Source organism: Pleurodeles waltl, chromosome 4_2, assembly GCF_031143425.1.
Source record: "Pleurodeles waltl isolate 20211129_DDA chromosome 4_2, aPleWal1.hap1.20221129, whole genome shotgun sequence".
Classification (NCBI taxonomy): domain Eukaryota; kingdom Metazoa; phylum Chordata; class Amphibia; order Caudata; family Salamandridae; genus Pleurodeles; species Pleurodeles waltl.
The window spans coordinates 513,158,721-513,182,320 of NC_090443.1; the positions used below are offsets into that span (position 1 = coordinate 513,158,721).

A 23,600-nucleotide genomic window follows, 5' to 3' on the forward strand; every position below is an offset into this window, starting at 1 on the left:
TTAATCACAAGAGGTATCTTGACATTTTAATTATTTCTTGAAGGCTGGATGCACAATTAACTTTTCAGCAGGTGCTTTTAAATCGCAGGTTTCAGAAGTTATTGATAAACACAGCACCCCCCCTGAGGTCGGCGCCCGGTCGCACCGCCCAAAAGCCGGCCCTGCCAATGCCTAATCTACAGCTTCTGGCTGCAAGGCCTGAGTTTTGGAGACTCAACAACTTTGTTGCTTTAGTTAATAGAATTCTGATGGACACACAACTGAACATGTGCATGATTGTTTTAAGTATGCACAAGTCAATAAGGGGATTGGGGTTCTATTTTAACTCTTCTTGAAACAATGCCATAGAATTCTCTGCAAACATCTCATGACAGTAACGTTTTTTGTCATAATTGTATTCAGAGTTGTAGGTTCAGATCTCCTTCATGAACGGAGCAAGGTCTCTTCCGGCCACAGAAAGGCATCTATCATGAGACAAAATAAACATTGGATGCCTCAGTGAAACGAGATGGGGCCTGATTACATGTGACTCAGTTAATTCCGACCGGGTTGTAAACCTCCGTTTATGCACAGGTCAGAATTACTAGGTTGGATTTATTTAACACATCCGATAATTACAGGATATGTTCAATAACTCAGCAGCCATAAAATTTCAGCTGAAATTTAACATGGGAAAAAAATACAGGATTTAATGTATCATTTGGTGTGTTAAACAACAGAATCCACAAGTTATTCCCCACAAACTCGTAATAGGTGCTATCTATCACAGCCAATAAATGACAAAGCCAGTGGTATGATTATTCATCCGGTGCAATAAATAGCAACTGCACTTGTATTCAGGCCCATAGGGCGGCAGACTAACTAAAGAATTGTGTATAATCCTGTACGCATAACTTGTACTTTGACTATTTAATCATTGCTAAATTAGCAATTTCCAGGGATTACAGGGATTTACATGACATAGACTTGATTCAACAAAATAACAGAGGAAGCAGAAGCAACATTAGATGCTGACTACCAATTGCATCACTGGTTTGACTCCTTGTCTCATCCTTACACCTTCAACAGCCTCCTGTTGGCTGCTGGAAGGCAAGGAGATGAGCAAGGAACATGAGCAAGGAACAGAAACTAAAGAAGGTAAACCTCCATCAGAGCCCTGTTTACTTTTGCATGCTGCCGCTGTCAAGAGGCCCCCTGGAAATGGAGGTAGCTGTGCAGTGGTCACGCTGCCTGTGGTTGTTTGAGTCCTGCCCCATGGCATCATACTCATATGCTTCTAGGTGGTAGTGTCTAGTAATGAGATCACTCAATAACCATTTTCTTGATCTTCTTGAAGGCCCCTCGATTTCACACAGTTACATGGACCACCACATGCTGTAGGTGCATTTGGGTCACATGGATCTTTCCCATTTGTTGTGAGGGATGTAGGTGCACGGGCTACAGTGGCCACTATAGTTCAGAGAGTCTTTAGCTTCTTTGCCGTTCTCTATTTCTAGGTAGAGTTTTCATGTGCTGGGGTATCTCCAGTGACCCTCCTCCACAGCCAGTGAACTCTATCCTTCAAGACATGCTCCAACAATGTATTTTCTCTTGGCATGCTGTCAAACATCCCCTTGTCAGGACCTGAACCTGGCAAAGGGTGTTGGCACCAGATAGCCTAACCAAGGAACACAAAATAATTTCTTGGTCACCACTGGTATGAACCACCAGATACCAACAGAGAAATCTTGGCCCACTGGCCAAAGGCTTCTTTCCCATCTTTATACCAGAGTTGCAGACAGTAGTTGTATATTCCAACATTCTGTTGTGAGACCAGTTCTGGGCTATTCCTCTCCTTTTGCGTATTCTATTCAGACCTGTCAAGCCAGGTTCTTTGTTACAAGGAGGCTGTCTGGTTCAAGAGTGTAAGGGAAACTAAACTACCTTTTAACTTATTGTGGAGTAACCCTTAGAGTGAACAAAGGATCAGGAAAAGGCATGGGAAACTCCCTAAGCTTCAAAGAGGCCCAATATCTCCACTCCTCCATTCCCCAAAGTGAATCCACTACAAAGGATCACCGGATGTCCTGGTTGAGACCTGCAGTTCACATCTCCCTTCTGTGAAGTGCAGGGATCCGACTCGCTATGTTAGGCTACACTTGGTTATAGCAAATACAAAATGGTTTGCAGTGTGCATATGGACACTTATTTTACTTGCTCCACAAACGCCCTCCAAACATGCAGACAAATATACACGAGACCAGCTTATCTCATATGAATGAGCAATGGACCCAGTTTAAGTGGACTAGATGACTATTTTAATAAGGTAGCCAGTAGGCAACGTTCTCTGACAGGGCCATGTAAAAAGGGCGACTTGCCCAAGCGATTATTATAGTTGTCACCGCTGTTCGACCTCTACATCCTGACAAGACAACAGTAGTTGAGTTTAGTCAGGAGGGTGGGCATATGTGGCTCCAGACCACAGAGCTTTGGACTTTGGATACAGTTATACACATGCCTACAGCACACACACATGAACGTTCTACATGCTGAGGTAGGGTTAAAAAATCTACACCTTGCTATGTTGAACACTGCACAGAGGTGCATACTCTCCAGAGTCATGCTGGGGACTGTTATCCAGCTTAACTGTGGTACAGGCAGTGTAGATTTGCATGGGATGCCACAGCAAACAATGTATCTACTTTCGAAAAGACAGCTAGAAGCAGACTGGACTTAACTATCAACAAAAGCCATAAGCATGTCTTACTATCAACTCCCAATCCACCTACATTTCTAAATTAAACTATTGTCAGGTGTGCAGCATTTTGAAATAACAATCAAAGCTAAAGTGGGAGAAACTAATAATCAACTAGGGTATTACAGTGTAAGGCACCCTAAACAAAGCACACCTATAAGAGCCTTGCCTGGTTTGTAGTGGGTACCTTAGGTACTTACACCTTATACCAGGTCCAGTTATCCCTTACTACTGAAATGTAGGCAGCGTCTAGAAGCCAGGTTCTCTAGAGGTAGCTGTGGATGAGCAGCCAATGTTCATCTAGGAGACATGCAGAGCTCATGCAATACCACTGTAGTCACACAGTACTCACACACACGAAAGATAATACTCAGTGTTACAAAAATAAAAGCACTTTATTTTCATGACACAAATACCAAAAATACCATAGAGATTATACCCCCTTAGGAGGTAAGTAATACACAAATTATATACTCTAATATGCAGAAGTAGGCATAAAAACAGTTAGAAAATAGTGCAATTAGTGAAAATCACAATAGTTAGAAATGGGCCAAGGGGGAACACAAACCATATACTAAGAAAGTGGAATGCAAATGTCGGTTTCCCACCTAGGCACGTGTAGTGTGTAGAGAGGAGCTGGGAGTACTAGAAACCCCCAAAGGTAAGTACTAGAACCCAACCCAGTGACCAGGAAAGCAAGAGTAAATCACAGTAACTTTCCCAAAACAAACACAGAAACGAAAAGAAGAATAATGCAAGAACCAGAAGAGACTGCAAGACACCAACAGTGGATTCCTGGACCGGAGGACCTGTGGAAGAAAGGCACCAAGTCCAAGAAGCACTGAAGAGTCCAGTGAGAACAGGAGTCCCTGCTAACCCGGATGAAGGTGCAAAAGAAGAACCACCGGTGAAGAAGTACAGTCAGTACTTCCCCCAAGAAGAGAGAGTTGGGTTCCTGGTTGGTGCAAATGATGTCCCACGCCGGATGGAGGATTGCAGTCTGGAGTCCGCCAACAAGCCTTGGCACCTGCAAAGCTTGCGGTTAGTGGAAAATGGCACTGCCCGGGACCAGGAGGGGGAGTCAAGGGGGCTCTCAGCAACTCAGAGAGCCCACGGAAGACCAGGCAGCATGCACAGGAGTCCCAAAGCACTGGGACAAGGAAGGTGCAAAAGAGGCCCACGCAGCAATACGACAAAGGCTCCCACGCTGCCGGAGAACCACTCAGGAAGCTGCGCGTCACAGGATAGAACGCTGGGGGCCAGAGCTGCAAGATGCATGAAGAACTTCCTGGAAGGATGCCAACTAGCCTTGGCAGCTGCAAAACACGCAGTGCACCGGGGTACTGTCGTGTGGGGAGGCAAGCTCTTACCTCCACCAGTCAGGACCACTTCAGTCCACCACCCATGATGCAGGATCCACGCAGCACAGCAGGAGAGGGGATCTACGCATCCGATCGTCTTTGCAGTTGGTGCTCGAAGAAGCAGGGGAGTGACTCCTTCACCCCAAGGGAGATCTTTTCGCTCTTCTGGTGCAGGATGAAGATGGGCTGTCCTCAGAGGATGCACGACTGAGAAACAGTTGCAGTTGCTGGTAGGAGCTGGAGATACAATGTTGCAGAAGGCGTATTGCTTCTTTGTTGCAGTTTGTAGAGTTCCTGGAGGGTCCAAAAGCAGTTTCTTCAGTGAGAAGTCGAAGTGGAGGAATCAGAAGATTCCTGCTGGAGTCTTGCAATCTGAATCTGCAGAACCACCCAAAGGAGAGACCCTAAATAGCCCTGAAAGGGGGATTGGTCAGCTAACCAGGTAAGCACCTATCAGGTGAGGGCTCTGACATCACCTGCTGCCACTAGCCACTCAGATGCTCCCAGAGTTCCCTGCCAACCTTGAATCCAAGATGGCAAAACCCAGGGACCCTCTGGAGGAGCTCTGAGCACCTCCTCTGGGTTGGTGATAGACATTGGAGTGGTCACTCCCCTTTTCTTTGTCCAGTTTTGCACCAGAGCAGGGACTGGGGGTCCCTGAACCGGTGTAGACTGGATTATGCAAGGAGGGCATCAAATGTGCCCTTCAAAGCATTTCCAGTGGCTTGGGGAGGCTATCCCTCCCAAGCCTGTAACACCTATTTCCAAAGGGAGAGGGTGTAAAACCCCTCTCCCAAAGGAAATCCTTTGTTCTGCCTTCCTAGGCTCGAGCTTCTCAAGCAACAGGGGGCAGAAACCTGTCTGAGAGGTGGCAGCAGCTGGGGTTGCCTGAAAAACCTCAGAAGGCTGAAATGGCAATACTGGAGGTCCTCTAAGAAGCCCCCAGAGTGCATGGAATCATACAACCAATGCTTGCAAAAGCCTTGGGGTATGATTCCAACATGTTTGATACCAAACATGTCTATGTTCGGAGTTGCCATTATGTATCTGGACATAGGTAGTGACCTATGTCCAGTACACGTGTACAATGGCGTCCTTGCACTCATAAAGTCCGGGAAAATGGTCCTGGAGGTCGTGGGGGCACCTCTGCTAGTGCAGAGGTGCCCTCACACACAGGTACTTTTAACTCTGCCCTCAGGGCTAAAGGTCCTGCTATAGGGGTGACTTATAAGTTACTTGATGCAGTGTAAATGGCAGTGAAAGGGTGTGTGCACCCTTTCACGCAGGCTGCAATGGCAGTCCTGCAGAAGCCTTTGCATGGGCTCCCTATGGATGCAAAATATTTGCTGCAGCCCATAGGGATCCCCTGGAGCCCCAATGCTCAGGGTACCTCAGTACCATATACTAAGGACTTATAAGGGGGCACCAGTATGCCAATTGTGGATGAAATACTGTGTTAACAATTTAAGGGAGAGAGCATAGCTTCTGGGGTCCTGGCTAGCAGGATCCCAGGAGACACAGTCAAACACACTGACAAACAGGCCAAAAGTGGGGGTAACCATCCTTGAAAGATGCTACTATCCTACAACACCTGTCTGTGGGAAATGAAGCCTTAGCACAAAATTCCTTCCTGATTCCAGGTTAAAATGAATCTACAACATCCAACCTAACGGCTGATGTCAACTGTTATCAACTTGAAAATCAGGAACTGTCTGAGTCAAGTCCCAAGCCAGGAGAAGCCCTCAACTAGTCACATTCACTGGAATCAGTTCCTTCCTGAACTTGCAACAGCGGTGCAGCAAATAGTAAATTTGAAGTTATCAGGAAGTGACATAAACTTAAAAAGTCAGGGTCATGACACTGAGGGGGTCATTCCGACTTTGGCGGTCCTTTCACAGTACCAAAGAAAGCTGCTGCAAGCAAAAGACCACCAGTACTGGAGGTCTTTTGCCTGCCATATTTGGAGTGCTCTGCTGGCCCAGCGGAACACTCACCACAACATTGACGCCAGCTCATAATTGAGCAGGCGGCAATTTTGTGGTGAGTCAGGTGTGACAGCACCTGTTGCGCATTTCACTGCCCGTATTTCAGGCAGTGAAATGAGCGCTGGGGCCATTCATGGGGCCCCTGCACTGCCCGTACCAAGTGCATGAGTAGTGCAGGGGGCCTCTGAGGCCCCCATTCTGCCAGCCTTTCCATGGTGTATGGGGACTCGTAGTTCGTAGGGCAGCCCTGTCTGCGGCAGGCCATACCGCCACCGCAGACCGCCAGGGTCGGAATGAGCCCCTGAATGTCAACTGATATAATTCAGCAAATGTAACATCCAATTACCTCTAAACTGAAAAGGTCTATGAAAAAGCATTAAAAATGGATATCTCTCTTGTTGGTGGATTTATAATTAATTGTAATGAGTAATAAACCAGAAGGCCTCATTTAGAACTCAGTGAAAAATGAAGAAGAAAGTAAGTTACTTAACTGTAACTACAGGTCTCCAGTATTGGTATCTTTCATAGATTCACATGCTTGAATCCTCCACGTCATCGAATTGGGAGTCCCACAGTACCTTAAAATAGCAGTATTAAAAAACTTTCCATAGAAAATAGTGCTAAAGTGCTCTCACTTATAGTTTATTTGCTTCACTAGAAAAGCACCAAAGTCCAGCCAATCAGGTGACAGCACCCTCTAGCAGCCTCAGCACAAAAGCTCCAGTGGCTCAGATTTTGTACCATACATTGTGTGAAAGGAGTCTCCCTGAGCTCTGCTCTGTTATCCTTTATCTTCAGCTTCTGCACAATAAAAATGTCAGACACTACAAAAAAGGTACTCTTCGGATCCTGCAAAACCTGTGGGAAGAAGAGGTAACATGTGGATGGTCCACACAAAAGCTGCCTTTACTGCCCCCATCCGGTCCACAATCCAAAGGACTGTAAGGTATGCAGAACTTTTTCTTCAAAGACCCTGATCAATAGAGAAGCAAGACTTATTTTGTGGTTACAGAAATCAAAACCACAGGGTGATGTCTCTTCAGAGAAGAGTGATAGCCTCTCATTCTCAAAAAAGAGCGAGGTCTGATGACCAGGAGTCCTCAGAGGCAGCTAGAAAAGCCCTAAAAGACTCACCATGGATGGCCAAACAGTGAGAAAAGGGAGAAATCTAGGAAAATCTCCTCAAAAAGTTACTCCAACTCCATCTCTGAGACCTGTTTCACAGAAAACTACTGGAGAAGATTGCATTCTGCAGGACAAATGAGGAATAACTTGTGGCAGTGCAATAACTGCATCTTTTTGTATTTTTGCTTCTGGTAATGAGACTTTTCATGCCATAACTGTGTAATATCCTACCACTGACCCAGTATAATCACATCACACGTGTAGGTTTCGCAACAACCTTAGAATATAGGCAGTCACCAAAATGAAGCAAACTGGAGCAAAGTGTTGCTTTCCTATTTACTGTCCTCCTTGAAACTTGTTTTGAACTGGAAAGTTGGCTCACAGTAACGCAAAGTAGAGCTTTGTGTTACACTGTGTCATGGGGGCATCTCATGGGTGGTACATAGGGGTTCCTGGGTTACCACCTATGGTTTTTGATGCAAAGGCCTCTCTACTATTAATGATAGACTGGGCTTTACACAAAAAAAAAATTATGCCTCATCGAGGCAGGGCCAAAGTATGAGGGATGTTTTTATATTTCCAAACTTTTCAGACTTTGCATATGCGCTGCACTATACAACACACTACTAAGTGGGAAAAGTTTAAAGTTGGTCAAAACTTTGTGTCTTGTACTGGAAGGGTATCCTTCCAATACAAAACCTATGCTAGAGATCACACACACACCCTTGAACTATGGTGCAAAGATGGGTGTGTGGGGCTAGGCACCCTGAATGTGTGCCAATGCATAAGGAGATGGTAGTACCACCATATCTTTGTACGTATGGCACTGTCCTGCTTTCTCCCTTCTACACTGTGCAGCATAGCAACATTCATTGCTGTACTGCATCTCATGAAATATTAGTAAACTTGCCCAGTGCATTGATTGAATTATCACAATTATTCCCCTCATTAAAGTGGAGAAATTGATTAGTGTAAGCCCTCATGTAGACCAGACTATGCTTCTTGGTGTTTAGTGTTCAATACAATGTAGGTTGTTCTGTATGTATCATTAAAAGCACTTTCAGTACTTCCAGGAGAAATAGACTATACAAATGCTCATAATTATATTTTAACATACCTTGTACAGTGAGGAAAACAGAAGCCAGTGTACTTCCCCCTTCATTAGAGGCAAAACAGCTGTACTCTCCAGCATCAGTTAGCTTTACGGCTTTGATTTCCAATGAAAGGTTGCTCATCATTTTAATTCTAAGTGGTTCAATCAGCTTCAGATCCAGATTATTGCGGTGCCAGGTGAGATTATAGCGCACCGTGCTCTGAGTCAAGCACGTCAAGATAGCCCGCTCTCCAGGAGTCACTGTGACATTGTTGGGTACCTGAATCACCGGTGGTGGCTCTGCATAAAAAGGATAAAAGAGAAAGGAGAGTTTCATTATATTTTTATCAAGCTCTAAACTGTAATTCATCAAATGGATCACTACAAGTTTTTAAGGCAGTTAATAGATGTGAATCGGGAGAATTTCTGGTATTGTTGGTGCTACAAGTTTTCTGTTGTGTTGGGCAAAGTCTAGTGATAAATACATTGCTAAACCTTCATTAATCTGACCACGCAACACAGGCAAATGTCTATTTTAGATACCACCTATATTAGGGTGCTGACATAAGCTAGGGTAACATTACTTGTTTCTCTTAGTATTTACTGAAAAACAATGCGTTTCGTCTGAAAAGGTTCCAGTGCTACAGAACAGCAGTGGGAAGGTAAATTATACCACAAACAGTCATGATTTACTATTCCCCTAATGTGTGAAGCAATGAGAAATGATTTGATAAATCATAGGGAGAGGCCAAAAACGAGACTTAAAAACAATTGTAGTTATGTCCACATTTATAAAGTTCAGACTATATTTGAGTATGAACTATGTTACTAGATTACATTATTTATTTATTTTTGTATTTCTTTATTGTCATTTAGAAAGTTATTACATACAATATGTCCGGAGCAGTGATGGATATGAAAGATCACATTATAGAATGGATAACATCCTTTCAAGACATTTTAGTAACTTTTAAACTTAATTACCCCAGAACGAGGCTCTTCTTGTATATTAAAGGATGCAGCTTCCTTCTGTCCACGTCCCTACTACTGTGTGTGTCGTTGGAAGTGCACCTCCTGTTTTCTTCACTGTGTGGTTCAGTCATTAGTTGTGGGTAAATCTTGATATATGGCAGTCTAATTAGGTCTTATAAGTAGTCTATGCATTAACTGGGACTAATTGTGGTGTGTTCTTGCTCCTGTGGGTTGAGATGTAATATTGTTTAGGTCATGGCCGCCCAGGCCTTCAGAAATTCCCCTGCCCTCTCATCCGTCCTAATTTTTCTCATGTGTGCCTCCTCTGCACTTGACCATTCCAATAAATCCTTTCTACAGTCTATAGCTGCCGGTGGGGTGAGGGCTGATTCAGCATATGGCAATGTGTTGTTAAGCCAACACCAAGCCCAGGATCGTATACCGTCTAGTAATTTTTCTTTTGGGTTGAACGGCAGGTGTCCTAGTATACAGTCTGTAATAGTAAGGGAAACATCCCATCCTGTCACCAATTTTAGTTGTGCTATGATCTGTATCCAAAACTCAGATATTTTTGGGCAGTACCAGACCATATGGACAAAGTAGTGCATCTAGGACAGGAGCCAGGTCTAGAGGGGTAAATTCGGCAGAGGCGTTGCACGGAAAGATAAGTCATATGGATAAAGTAATACTGGATTTGTTTAAATCTGGCCGATGTGGCCATTCTACGGACCTTCTCATGTATTTTTTTCCAGTCTTGGGGAGAAATCTGTTCTATACTGTACTGCTGCTACACCTGCTCAACGGCTTTTGGTGTCTGTCAGTTCAAAGAGCATGATCTATGTGTGTAATAAATCGCCTTCCCCGCCATATCTAAGAGTGAGGTCAAAATGTAGGTCGGATCCGGTGCTTTAGGGAATGTAGGCCATAGTTGGCGGGCCGTGGCAGATATTTTGGCATACTGAAGAAATTGCCCCCCCCAAGTGAAAGCTTGTTTGCGCCTCCAGGAAGGACACAAAGTGGCACTCACTGTATAAATCTGCCAACATTATGCAGCCTTCCTCCTGCCATTTATTTATTGTCATCACTTGGGCTATGCGCCTGAACTGAGTGATTATCCATATACCATACTCTAAGGCAAATGGAACTCATTTCAGGACTATTCTTACTATTCGTTCCCAGATCCGACCAATAAGGCTTATTAAATGAAGAAAGTCCCTAGGTATTCCTGCTCCCAGCAACAAGAGTTCACCTAATTAGTGTCCCTCGTGCGATCCTTCTAGGAAGCGTCTCTCCCAGTTCCATTCCCCGACTAATCCGGAGATAACATGTTCAAGCTGGGCTGCAAAGTAATACAGCCCTAAGTTCGGGACATCTAATGCCTCATCAGCCCATTCTCGTTTTAGGGTGGCCAGGCTGACCCAACATCGCTTACCCTGCCATAAAAGCTCTACCAAGATTCTGTCTAGCTCGAGGAACACTCCCCTCGGAATTTCAAAGTAGGAGACTTGAATTATAGAGAGACATCTGGTCAAGAGCACCATGTTCACGAGTGCCACTTTCCCCATTAGGGACAACCCGAGGGGGTTCCAAAAGCGCACAGAAGATCGCAGTCCTGTCAATACCCTGGCCATATTATTAGCGTAGAATAAATCCTGGTCCTGCGTTAAGTGCAGGCCTAAGTATTTGGCCTTATCTAACTCCCACCTAAGTTCGGTTTTGGGGAGCGCTTCACGGGGTTCCTCTGTCAGCAGTGCAAGTGAGAAAAGGGTGGATTTCTTCACATTGACCCGTAGGCGTGACACCTCACCAAATTCGTCCATAAAGTTTAGAAGTAAGTGGAGCGCTATATCGGGATGTTGTAGGTAGATCAATGCGTCATCCGCGTATAAAGAGACTATATGCTCTCTCAGACCCACCTGAATACCCCATCCTTGTTGGACTTGGTGGAGTCTACTGGAAGGGGTTCCATTGCTATTGCAAATAGTAGGGGAGAGAAGGGACATCTCTGCCTTGTACCTCTTTGTAGTATGATTTTGTCTGACACATAGCACCCGGTGCGGAATCTGGCTCTGGGCTGAGTATATAATAGTTTAATCCACTGAATGAACTGATGTCCCATTTGCATTTTCTCTAGTACAGACCAGACATAATTCCAATTGAGGGAGTCAAAGGCCTGTTCAATATGATAGGCTAAGGCTTATTTATCATGCCGGATCTGTGGGTCGAGGAGCACATGTGCGAGTTGACGTAAATTATGGAGGTTGTTTTTGTATGGAATGAACCCCGACTGGTCTTCATGGATAAGGGTTGAGAGGTGTGGAAGCAGTTGTATTGCTAGGATGCTGCTTAGAATCCTTATATCAATATTAGGCATTGATATGAGTCGGTAGGAGCTCGCATCTAGCGATCTTTGCCAGGTTTAGGTGTTACTGTAATGAGAGCTTCTGTCATACATTGGGGGAGGTGTCCAGTTCTATATTCTTCCTCATAGACTTCTACTAACCCTCTGCCAAGACTCCCGCAAGTGTTTTATAAAATACCAATGCCATCACCCTCGGGGGACTTGGCAGTCTTCAGGGCTCGAATAGCCACCAAGACTTCCGGTTTACTAACTGAGGCTCTTATGTTTTTACGATCTGTTTCTGAAGGTGTTTTTAGGGGTAGGGAATTTAAATACATTTGTCTATATGTCTCATCAGTGTCAGTGTTCGGTTGGGTAAATACACTCCATAGGTAGTCCAAGAAAACACCATTGATGGCCTGTTGGGTATAGACCTCATGGCCCCTTTGATCTTGTATGGATAGTATGATTAGGTGGGCTAACATCCTCCCTTCCATGCCTCCCTCTAGGTACCATCATTTACGAGCTGCTGTTTTATTGTGTTTATCGTGTTGGAACGAACACTCATTCAGTGTACGTTTCAATTGCTCCTATTTCACCCTGAGCTCTGGGGCCTCAGAAGACCCTGACCCCAGCTTCTCCAATTCCCGTTCTCGCTCTGTTAGCTCCTTTTCAAACATTCGACATACACCCACCAAGGTAGCCATACAGACCCCTCGGAGGACCACTTTCATGGCATCCCACTCAGTAGCCCGACTCTCAGTAGTTTGCCTATTCTCAATTAAATATTGTGTTAATGTTTCTTGGACTGCTGTCCGAAATGCGTGGTCGGTGTGAGTTTTTGGCTGAAGTCGCCATAAGGGCGGTCTCTTTAGTGTGTTAGGTAGCAAGGAGTGGGGAGTGGTCAGAGAGATATCTTGACAGATAATGTATGTGTGTTATGGAATGTGCAGATGTCACTGTAATTAAAATATAGTCCAAATGACTATAGGTTGTTGTTGGAGGGGAGTAGAGTAGGCTTGTGTGTGGGTGGGTGATATTGGCACCATACATTCACCAACCTAACTGTATGCGTGATCTGGTGGAGGGAAGCAGTCAAACGAGGCTTAGTATTACATTTAGCAGGCGATCTGTCCATATTACCGTTGAGTACACAGTTAAAATCACCCACCATAATTAATTTGGGGTAGGTGGGATCTGAGCCGTCTTCATCAATGAACCCAGGAAATCTCCATCATCAGTATTTGGACCATACACATTAACAATGCAAATATGGTGAGCATCTAACGATCCCTCAAGTAGGACCTATCTTCCCCTCTCATCAATCAGTGACCTAAGAACTCTAAAGGGAGCTCCTGGGGCTATCCAGATGAGCGCTCCCCTCGCACATCCTGAATAAGATGTGGCAAATATCTGTCATCACCATCTTCTTTACAGGTATTTAAGACATTCTTTCCAGCGGTGTGTCTCTTGTAAGAGAGCTATAGCCACCCCATAACGCCTCAGAAAGGCGTGGACCCTGTTCCGCATAGTAAGTTTATTAAGGACCCGTACATTCCAAGTCAAGATTTTATCATTTGTTCCTAAGCCCGCCATGTGTAAGGTAGCCAGTAGTGTTGCACCTCCTTTATGTGGGATACCCAAGGAGGCCAACGGGACACAGCTTTTCCTGGCGGGTTAGTTCTCCCCGGTGGGTATGAATCCATGTTATGACTGGTCTGGTGGTAACAACAAAAACCAACATATAACAAATGGGAACATATATCACAACTCCTAAACAACACTGGGGTTGGCAAATCCTGTCCCTTCTCACAGTCCCCCCCCACCCACAGGCAGTGGCCGCATATCCCCCTCGATATGCCTCTTACCAAGAAGGCCAGAAACCCTGCCCCACGTATCCCACCCGAGAACTTAAAACTTAACTATATAGTAATAGGACGTGTGGTATTGAAAAATCTGTCCGGGACCACTAGTGACCCTTCGTTGCGAGCCCAAACTGGGCTCCGCAATTCTGGGGCACCCTGGTCCTGAACCGTCCTGTCCCGAACATTTTGAATATCAGTCCCTTGCCGCATCTCAGGATTATGTTATGTACTGGATGTCCAAACTAGGTAGATATGGCAAAAAAAAACATTTTAACTATACCAAAGGTGTAAGGTAAACACAAGGCCCTGTCTCCTCTAAGATGGTAACCAATCTAGATGGGTATAGAGGAGCTCCAGACGCATAGGGAGTCCAGTAGTTGTAAGGGCCAACCATCTTTCACACTGTCAGATGGCCGAGCAATCCGAGTTTTGAGTGTCTGCGAGATGAGTCTAGAGGAGGAAGAGGCTGGGGTTTGAGTCCAGATCTTTCTCCGTGCCAAGTGTCGCGTCCTCTGCCCCTATTACTTTGTTGATGCCAGTCAGTGATGGAGCTCAATTTCCTCTTTAGAAGTCTGAGAAGAGCGGGACAGGAGCTTTGGCAGGACACATCTAGGCGCCCATTTTGTTAATACATGCCTTCCCAGATTACATTATTCCATATTATTGATACATTTTAATATGATGATAAATTTGCAAGCCACTACCAGTTGTGCGAAGGTGAAAGTTTTATTCAAACACAATATTTTCCATGTGCTCACTATAATGAAACATTGCAACAACTGTTTTAAAAACTTTTATGTTTTTAGTAGGGGTGAGCAAAATTTGTGGAATTTGCTTTTGCGTAATTATGTATAAGTCTACAAAAGTGTCCAAAATTGAACAAAATTATGTGAAATGCAAACACGGTATTTAGCACTATATTTTAGCATGTAATGAGTCCTCACATCCATGTTAGATGTATGAATGCATTTTGCATTGAAAAAAGTGCACAAATCACAAGTGTTGTTCACATGCTCCCACTTCTCAATTTTGCCACAAATGCAGGCTATTTATGGTATGCAAAGTAACGATGTCATTTATGGAATTTACCCTAACAAACATAATATGAAAGTACAGCAGCTTATTACTGAACTTATTAATTAAAAAAACCTAAAGCATAAAGACCTTACCTTAGTTGAACCCGCAGAAAGTAAATAGTTCTTATTAAGACACTGGTTATCGTGTGTTCTTGCAGTTGCGGCTGGTGAAATTTGAAAGTGGTGGGATGTAGTTCCTGCCCTGAATTGTAGTGTCAGGGCTCACTCTCAAGAATCATAGCTACCTTAATGCAACTAAAATCAGAAACTCCCAGGGGCTTGTCTTGGAGATCTCTTAAGGGCCGCACGGAGACCTCATTGCAGATACTGCAAAGGAGGTGGGGGAGTGATCCGTATGGTAGCTATATACAAGGAACACCTGTGACTTAAATTTACTTAGTATGTTTCTTAACTGAAACAGTTTACGGAAACCCAGGAACCTCTTTACCAAGCCCAGATCTTACATACTTTAAACTCAAACTTGTGTGAGATTTGGAGAGTCTCGGGAGAGCAGGAAATCCCTGCAAGCATCTTTAACACAGGACATACCATGCCTTTTAATCGAGTATCTGAAGGAGCTGTCGTGCTACTCTAGCTCCCATTGTCACCAGTGGAAAGCCTAGTAGCAGCATCTACACCCAAAAAGAGCGAACTGGAATCCTACTATTTATTTTAAAAAGAAATGCAGACCGATATTGGTTCATGTTTATTATGGGGGAATCTCTGGAGGGTTATTTCTTTTGTCAATTGCTTGTGAAAAATTAACACTCTAAACAGGCAATCCTTTGGAAATGTTGTTCTTATTTGAGTCTCTGTAATTTAGTTTTGAGTATATTGCACGTGTTCAAACTTTCAAATCACAAACTGATAAATACAACATCTCTGTTGAAAAGCAAGAACTCAAAAGAATGACTTTGATATTAGACTAAAGAACCCTAAAGGCACTAGTGTAGTGGATAACAGTTGTGGAGAATCATTACACTCAGAAAAGTGTGCTGAAGTAGATTTGGCTACTCTTGCATACAAAAGTCCATTGAGAATTAGACTTGAGTTCCCTCAAGTTGGTTAGAAGATTCGCCAGGGTCACGGAAAGCGCAGGAGACATCTATTATGAGTCCAGATTGGGAATATGCAAACTGCTTCTTTAGAAGGGTACATTAATAGCAGGAGGGTAGCAACTTGATTCCAAACTAGTCTGCCTAAAATACGTAAATCTTATCCTTTGTTCAACATGTGCATAGCTTGTCGAAATGTCCCAACTAAACAAAAGATTCACGCTGGACCTCTGTCTTGTACACTGACAAAGACATACCAGGTAGCAGTGGGGTATATAGTTACCAGGAGATTACAAAAGTGACAAAGAAATTTAAAAATACTTTAATTGGGCTAATCTTTGTTTCCAGAGGAGAGGAGCAACAAGTTTCTCAGTTTTATTTTAATTCATTATTTTAGTTTATTTTTTAAACCAGACCCCTTTTCCCTTGTGTCCAAATGTTCACCATTGATCATTCAAAAACTGGTGGGGTGCCCATGGGTATGAAGAATTCCAAGTTTTGTAGAATAAAAGGAATCCTTTCAAATTTACAACCAATCCCATAAAATTAGATTTGACATGTAGCATGTGAGTTTGAACTGGGGAGGGGGGGGGGGGGGGGGGGGGGGACAGGGGGGGCTTCCAGGAGGTTCTACACCGAAAAAAAAGTTCAAAAGTGAGATGGGATAAAATACTGCATTTTAAATTAAAGCACACATTTCACATAAATTTCTTAAAAACCAAAGACTCTGAAGAGGTACTAATTAAATATTCAAGTCATTTCATGTTGAGCTATGCCAATGAAACCCGACAGTCCCTATGAATTGACTCCATTAAAAAGCGTTTTATTTTACGTACCTCACCAGCCACAAAAGTTCCAATTCCAGCTCCTGTTGATCCATTTTTCAGTACACTAAAAGTGTTTAATGCACTAATATCCGCTAATAGGTAATAAAAAATCTTCAGAAAAGATGGGTGGAACACTGATGCCCCAAAGGAAGAGCCACCGCTGGGTTATTGGAAGTCATGTTGATACCTCAGAGACCATGGGTACCAAGGGTCATGCCAGGAGTCACAGATGGCAACGCTAGCGACCCCTAAATGAGGCCCATGCCTTCATCTTGGGAAGACAACACAGTAACCCACCCATCCACCTTCTGGTAAATCCCCACAGACTAATTGCTTTCAATCTACTCCTGGAAAGCTGTCCAGTAAAAAAGAAATGCGTTGCTGTCAAACACGGTTCTGAAAGGGAATGACAGCAGTGGCGGCTGCCACAAATCTCAAGAGGGGGGGACGGAGGGGTGAAAACAAATTAAAAAAAATAAAATAAAATAAACTTACCTGTCCTAACTCGGCCAACCGTTTCGTGCTCCTCTTCTGATGGTGTCCCAGCAGTCCTTGGGACACCAGCACAGGCTCCTCAAACTAAATCTAGCATGACAGCAGGGCCAGGATTGGTCTGAGCGGCTTGGTGTACTACTGTGCAGTTTCTCATACAGCCGGGTTGGAGAAACCTAAGTATACTTGGTACACTTTGATCCAATCAAGGAACTTGAACTCTCAGTGAATGCAAGACCCAAAAGGGTGTGATCTCTGTTATCTCAGAAACATGCGTCGAGTTGGCCCAGTTGCATACATCTGCAGAACACTTACCCCCACAGAGCAAAGATAATTACACACAGATTGGGAAGCTGTAGCAATCCGTTGGGTGCATCGGCTTAAATTTGTAACCATATGGATATTTGTTTGTAGTGCAGACAGATCACACACTTTTGGTCCCCCTGTTTCAAGACCATCAATAAAGCAACCCTGTCTCTGATAGAGCAATGGATGCTCCAGTTCCAAAAGCATTAATTCAGGGTTGAAAGCAAGCCAGGCTTGTAGGATCTGTGGAATTACTTGTCCTGGCATCCCTGGTCTGCCATATGGAAGAAGAATAGCACCCCAAGAAGCAGGAGAGTATGTCTGGTATGTGGTTGACACAGTTCCAATGTTTCTGGCAAGGATTCTGGAGGCCACGGAGGGAGATGAGAGCCTACAGATGGCCCTGACAGCTGCCTGGACTGAAACCTGGATGGCCCTGAAGACCCATTTCTTGCGCCGGACTCCAAAATCTCAAAAGTACTCAATTCCTTCTACAATATACAACATGAGTTAACTGTTGCCACCAAAGACTATAGTTTTAGGGTGTCACATCTTGCCATGCAGGAAATTAATCTGGCTCACAGAGGGCACCAAAGAATGAGGATGACTAAAAGCTGGCTCATGAGCAAAGTCTGGTTTCTCCAGCTAGGTGAGCTGGTGGAGACCATGGTGAAGACGTGCAGAATGTGCCAGGCCTCAGGGAGACCTGATCCTGCATCTCCTGTTACCACAGATGGAGACCCCAGTTGTCCATGGATTCGAGACAGTACAAACTTTGGTAGCCTTCCTGGTGGCTGTTACATGCTAATATTGAGTGAAAGTCTATTCAAAACTCCCAAAGTGGAGATAGTGTACAGTACATCTGCCCGTCAAGTGATACCTAGGCTGGAGAAAGTGATGGCTATGCTAGGCCTACTGCAGGAACTCAGGACCTATAACGGACTTCTATTTTAGAGACAGGAGGTGGCAAATTATTTTAAGTCATTGAATCTTGCCCACTGGGAAAATAACTCACAGGTGGCCACAGACCTATGGTGAAGTTGAGAAATTCACAGGCAGTACTACCAAAGTCATCCACTTGCTGATGCCAATCATCAGAAAGTAAAAAGGGCCTTGTAACTGTGGTCTGAGAGCACTGGCAGACACTCCATGTGAGCATGGGATGGTCCCCGAGACAGGTGTGCATGCGCTGAATTGTTAGGGATGTCATTCCCCACCATCGTAACTAGACACTATCCATGTAGGATACTGAACAAGTGTTGACAAAATACCAGAAGCAGAACCAGAACCAGAAGGCTAGCAAGAAGAAAGAAGCCGAAGCTACAAACATGGAGTTCTGAGAAGTGATGCAGCACGTTTAAACTTCTGTTTGAGATGTTCTTATGGCGAGTGGTACACAGGAGCAGCCCAAAGGTGGCCACTTGTCAAGGTGACAAGGAGAACACAAGAAATATATTCTTCAAAGATCAAACACCTAAAGTCTCAACTAAAGAAAGAAGGACACCTGGGGGCTGCCATTTGTCAGCATCAGGAGACTGAACTTGTCAGGTCCCTTTGGAGAAACAATGAAATAGGGAGGTTGTGGTTTGTTCCCTGGAGAGACATCAATAGAACATAGTGAGATGAGTGTAGAGAGAACTTCCAGTCCTCCGGTTGACTTACGCCCAGGGTGTGGGCTGAGTCTACAGTAGTCCTATCGCAAGGGGATTATGCTCAATACAATCTTAAGAGCTCATCCTGCTCATTCTACACTATACTGTAACTTTGAACAGTAAGATGGATTATTATACACATGGTGGACAACACTTTGAACTGTTAGCATGTTTCTTTTTTATCCTTTTATATTATGGGAGGAGTGTAGCTTTTGGGGAGGGTACACACATTGAGATTTGCTCCATTGAGAGGGTGGGGCACAAGTTAACCCTGTGGGGTCTGTGCCAAAAGGTTGAAGCTGTGTTGCTTAGATGGAGTTAATAAAAAGGAAGGTTGAAGCCTGAGGTTCTGGGCTGTGACATGCACCTTTCAGTTTATGTGATCCAGCTTGGTGCCCCAGTCCCTCCCCTCCCTACAATACCACAGTGGACACCATCAGTCATTTTTGGGGACAACAACTTGTTTCTATTATCACACTTTTATGCAGAGAAAGAAAGAGGAAGGCAGAAAAGGGAGCAAGAAGAAGAAAGTGAACAATGAAAAACCAATGAAAGGGAGAAAACAGAAATGAAAGGCAACCTGAAATTTTGCGATAAAGAGACAGACATCGTAAGGTGGTATAAGAAATAGGCATAAAGGGGAATTAAGACCACACAGACTTGATATTCAGCAATAAAGGCACTCTTTCTAGTGTATTTAAATGCGAGTGAGAGTGGTCCGTACAAATCACTCTTGTGAACTTGGAACTGTTGGTGTGAGGATGTAACTACTGGTTCTATTAATGATCATTTTTGTGTGTGCCCTTCACACACACACTCCACTTGAAAAATCAGAGAAAAAAATTCAACCATTTTTTGGCAACCTTCAGATGTCAAACTGAATTAATTTAGATTATTTGTTTGAGCTTATTTTAGAATATAACACTACTGGGAGAGAAGGAAGTGTGCTTCCTATTTCTGGCTTAAGAATGTTGACTTAACTCCAGCGCCTTTCATCCTGAGCTACAGAAGTTGCCAAGCCTGGGTCACCGTAATTCAAGAGACCTCAGGTCAACAGAGCTAAACTAGTCAGAGAAAATTAAAAATAGTGAAATAAATCAGGATCTCGCAAATATTTATACATCCAGTTAGAACTGTTTTAATGCTGCCATGGTACCGGACCGATGGCATGGGGATGCTGGGTAGGGACTTGTAAACGAATAGCCCTTTTTGCAGGGTCATCTCCACACTTTCACTTCTTTTTCCTAGATGTTGCTGGTATTTTGGCTATGTAGTACACAGAATACTTCTGCCCAGGCCCCAGTGCATGTGCTCTGTCCCATCAAAGTGTATTTATAAAAGGCTAATCACTGATTGACATATTTACCCTGCCCATATGTCCCTAGTATATGGCACAAGAGGTACCTAGGGTTAGTAAATTAAAATGTCACTAGTGGATTGCAGCACTTAATTGTACTGCCACTACAGTACAAAGTGAAAACAGAGCTCTAGGTTACAAATGCTTGTTAATATTTGTAATATTCACTCTCACATTAAAAAGGAGGACAAGTAGAATTCAAATTTTGTATGTCATGACAGTGAAAACTCAAAATTGTCGTTATCAGTGTAGCAATTTCAGGGGCCACATTGGGTAACATGAAGTTAAAATAGCCTATGCTAACTTCCATTTGGGACCACCAAGCATAGTACTCCAAGGTATTCAATTAAACATTTAATTAAATTAATCTTGGTGCTGAACTCAGATTTAAAGTAACTTTTAAAGTAAAGGTGACTTTAGAAAATTGCCACTTTGTTTCCCAAAGCTCGGGTAGCCTTTCCTGTCTATCTGCAGTAGCAGTCACCTCAGACAACATGCTGTCCCCCTGTTAGATGTTAAGTGCTCTAAGGAATGCAGAAGAAATAGACCATTTGTTGGACGGAGGTGTGCCATCCTCCAGCAGGATGAACTGAAGTCAGTGGCCACAGAAGGCCCAGCTTCAAAGAGGCTACTGCCTTTGATAGGCAAATGAGTGTCACATTGCAGCCTGTCTTTCCTTTTGTGTAGGAAGACAGGTTAACATCTTCTCTAGAGGGTGCAAACCTGTTGCACAACCAGTTATACAGAAGAGGTGGCTAATTAGCTTAGACACACCTCAGGGGTGTGCCCAGAGCTCTGTCCCATAGAAGAAGTGCCAGACAAGTTGGAATTGGGCAGAAAATGCAATGTGGGATTGCTCAGTGCCAATTGTGCAGATACGGGTAGGGTTGACCCATGAGAATAGTAGCCTCATTGGATGACAAGACCACCCCAACCACAAACTCAAAATTGGCATAAAAGTGGCACTCCCAGCTCATTGCTAGACTGAAACGAAGATAAATGAAGGACTGCCTTGATGCTCGCTGGACCCAGCAAAGAGAGATTGTACCAAAATCTGGACTACACCTGTTGCACCCAAAGGACCTGTGAAGAGGACTGTGCCTGCTTTGCCCAGCCAGGAAAAGAGATCCACAGGTTGGATGGAAGAAGTGATTACAACATCTGGTTGGCTAACTCCATGTTCAGCACCAGGGACACAAGACACTTCAGAGAGTCCAGCAGCCCAAGAATGCCTGCCCCAGCTAGACTTCTAAGATCCTCCTGGGAGACCAAGTCTTGACCTATCCTGAGATGACTCAAAGCTAAGGTTGAAGTGGACTCTAGTCCCTCAAAAAAGGATCTGCTTACCTGTAAGCAATGGTTGACCCTGTTGTAACCGGGAGACTAGTTTACCAGTTGGATGACTGGACCTGCACTGGACTCCTTTGCTGCAACATGGGACATAGAGTCCTGAGGCTGGAGATTGACCTTTGAAAAATCATATCTCTGGTTTCCCTTGATAGATGTTTGACTTTTTAATGTCTATGTAAAGCTAAAAATGCACTCTAATTTTATAAATTTGTGTTGGATTTTTATTATGTTCTGTTTCTTACTTGTTTTTTTGGTACTTCTAAATGCTTCAAAATGTTTTCCTTGATTACGCCTGGCTGGTCTGTGCTAGAGCAACCCAGGGCTGTGCTTAGGGTTTACTTTAAATAAACTTATCTGGCTCTGATAATGATTGGGACATTATTACATGATGAGGTCTCACAACCACAGCTCATAATTATCCACTTTCCTACAGTACTTGATAACAATGAATGCACTCGGGTCTGTTTAGTATGTTATATCTGGCTTGAAGAGGGTGTAGCCTCAATTGCTCACCAGTACACTTCACACTTTAGTCCTTGGAGGTTATTCCATCTATGGGAATAACAATTTATCTTAGGGTTCTTTTCTCCTCATTATGAGTTCTGAAGTTAGAATGGGGAATCATATATATGCCTTCCCCATTCCAAGCTGCAAAAATTGTATTCCTGTGGTTTTTCTTCTGCAAACATTTCATATTAGGAAAATTCCTGCTAACACAAAAATCAAACCATCAATGCAATGCTGTGTAATGCAAGTGCAAAAATTGCACAAGCTAAATCTGCATTCAGCTTTTATGTGGTATTATCACTTGAATGGAGACAAATCCCATTTGCAGTAATTTGCCCTTAACTGACCCCACTTTATCTGCTTTCTTTAGTAGCTATCATGGTCTATACAGTGCAGAGGCATAGATGCCTCTCCCATGGGTTACCAGAATGCAGCTGGCCATTCTTCTCATGCCACTTGATCTGAGCTGCCTTTGCAGTAGTAGCCAGCATAACAATGCTCATTAGAACTGTTTTGCAAAATGCAAATTGCTAAAATTTGAGCCTCTCACTATGGGGGTGATTCCCATAGAGGCGGGCAGCGGTAGCCGCCTGCCTCGCGGGAACCGCCATATGGCCGCTCCGCGGTCGAAAGACCGCGGAGGCCATTCAGGCTTTCCCGCTGTGCTGGCGGGCGACCGCCAGGAGGCCGCCCGCCAGCCCAGCGGGAAACCCCTCCCCACGAGGAAGCCGGCTCCGAATGGAGCCGGCGGAGTGGGTATGTGCGACGGGTGCAGTTTGCACCCGTCGCGTATTTCAGTGTCTGCATTGCAGACACTGAAATACACAGTGGGGCCCTCTTACGGGGGCCCCGCGGCACCCCCTACCGCCATCCTGTTCCTGGCGGGCGAACCGCCAGGAACAGGATGGCGGTAGGGGGTGTCAGAATCCCCCATGGCGGCGCAGCAAGCTGCGCCGCCATGGGGGATTCCAAGGGCAGCGGAAAACCGGCGGGAGACCGCCGGTTTTCCTTGTCTGACCGCGGCCAAACCGCCGCGGTCAGAATGCCCGGCGGGGCACCGCCAGCCTGTTGGCGGTGCTCCCGCATCCCCGGCCCCGGCGGTCCTTGACCGCCAGGGTCGGAATGACCCCCTATGTGTTTTGGAAAACACCTCCTTATGAAAGCTGTTCAACCTATATAAACAAGTCTGGTCCATTTGGCCTTAAATGTGTACAGATGAGTATTACACAAACACAATATACATTTTATTTTATTTATGCAGCAATCACCATGGACCTATCAGGCTCAAGGAGCTAGAAACAACACGCAAAGCAGAGTCAGGCTAAGAGAATAGCCACTTCATTGCCGCTTTTGGGAAAGACAACACGGATGATATGTTCCAAATACAGATATAAATATGATTTCATAACTCCCATGACTTAAAACTTTTGAACATCTTGGGAATTCAATATACTTTTATCTATACCCTCAATATTCTCTTCTCAGTTTTAGAAAGCATCTGA

General features: G+C 44.3%; 1 protein-coding gene across 1 annotated transcript in view; it reads right to left on the reverse strand.

The window, feature by feature from the left end:
• HMCN1 (hemicentin 1) overlaps positions 1 to 23,600 on the reverse strand; it is a 1,093,576-nt gene that overhangs the window by 723,335 nt on the left and 346,641 nt on the right. The window contains exon 11 of the mRNA XM_069232006.1: positions 8,323 to 8,598. Coding sequence (XP_069088107.1) covers positions 8,323 to 8,598 — 276 coding nt within the window. The remainder of the gene's footprint in view (positions 1 to 8,322; positions 8,599 to 23,600) is intronic.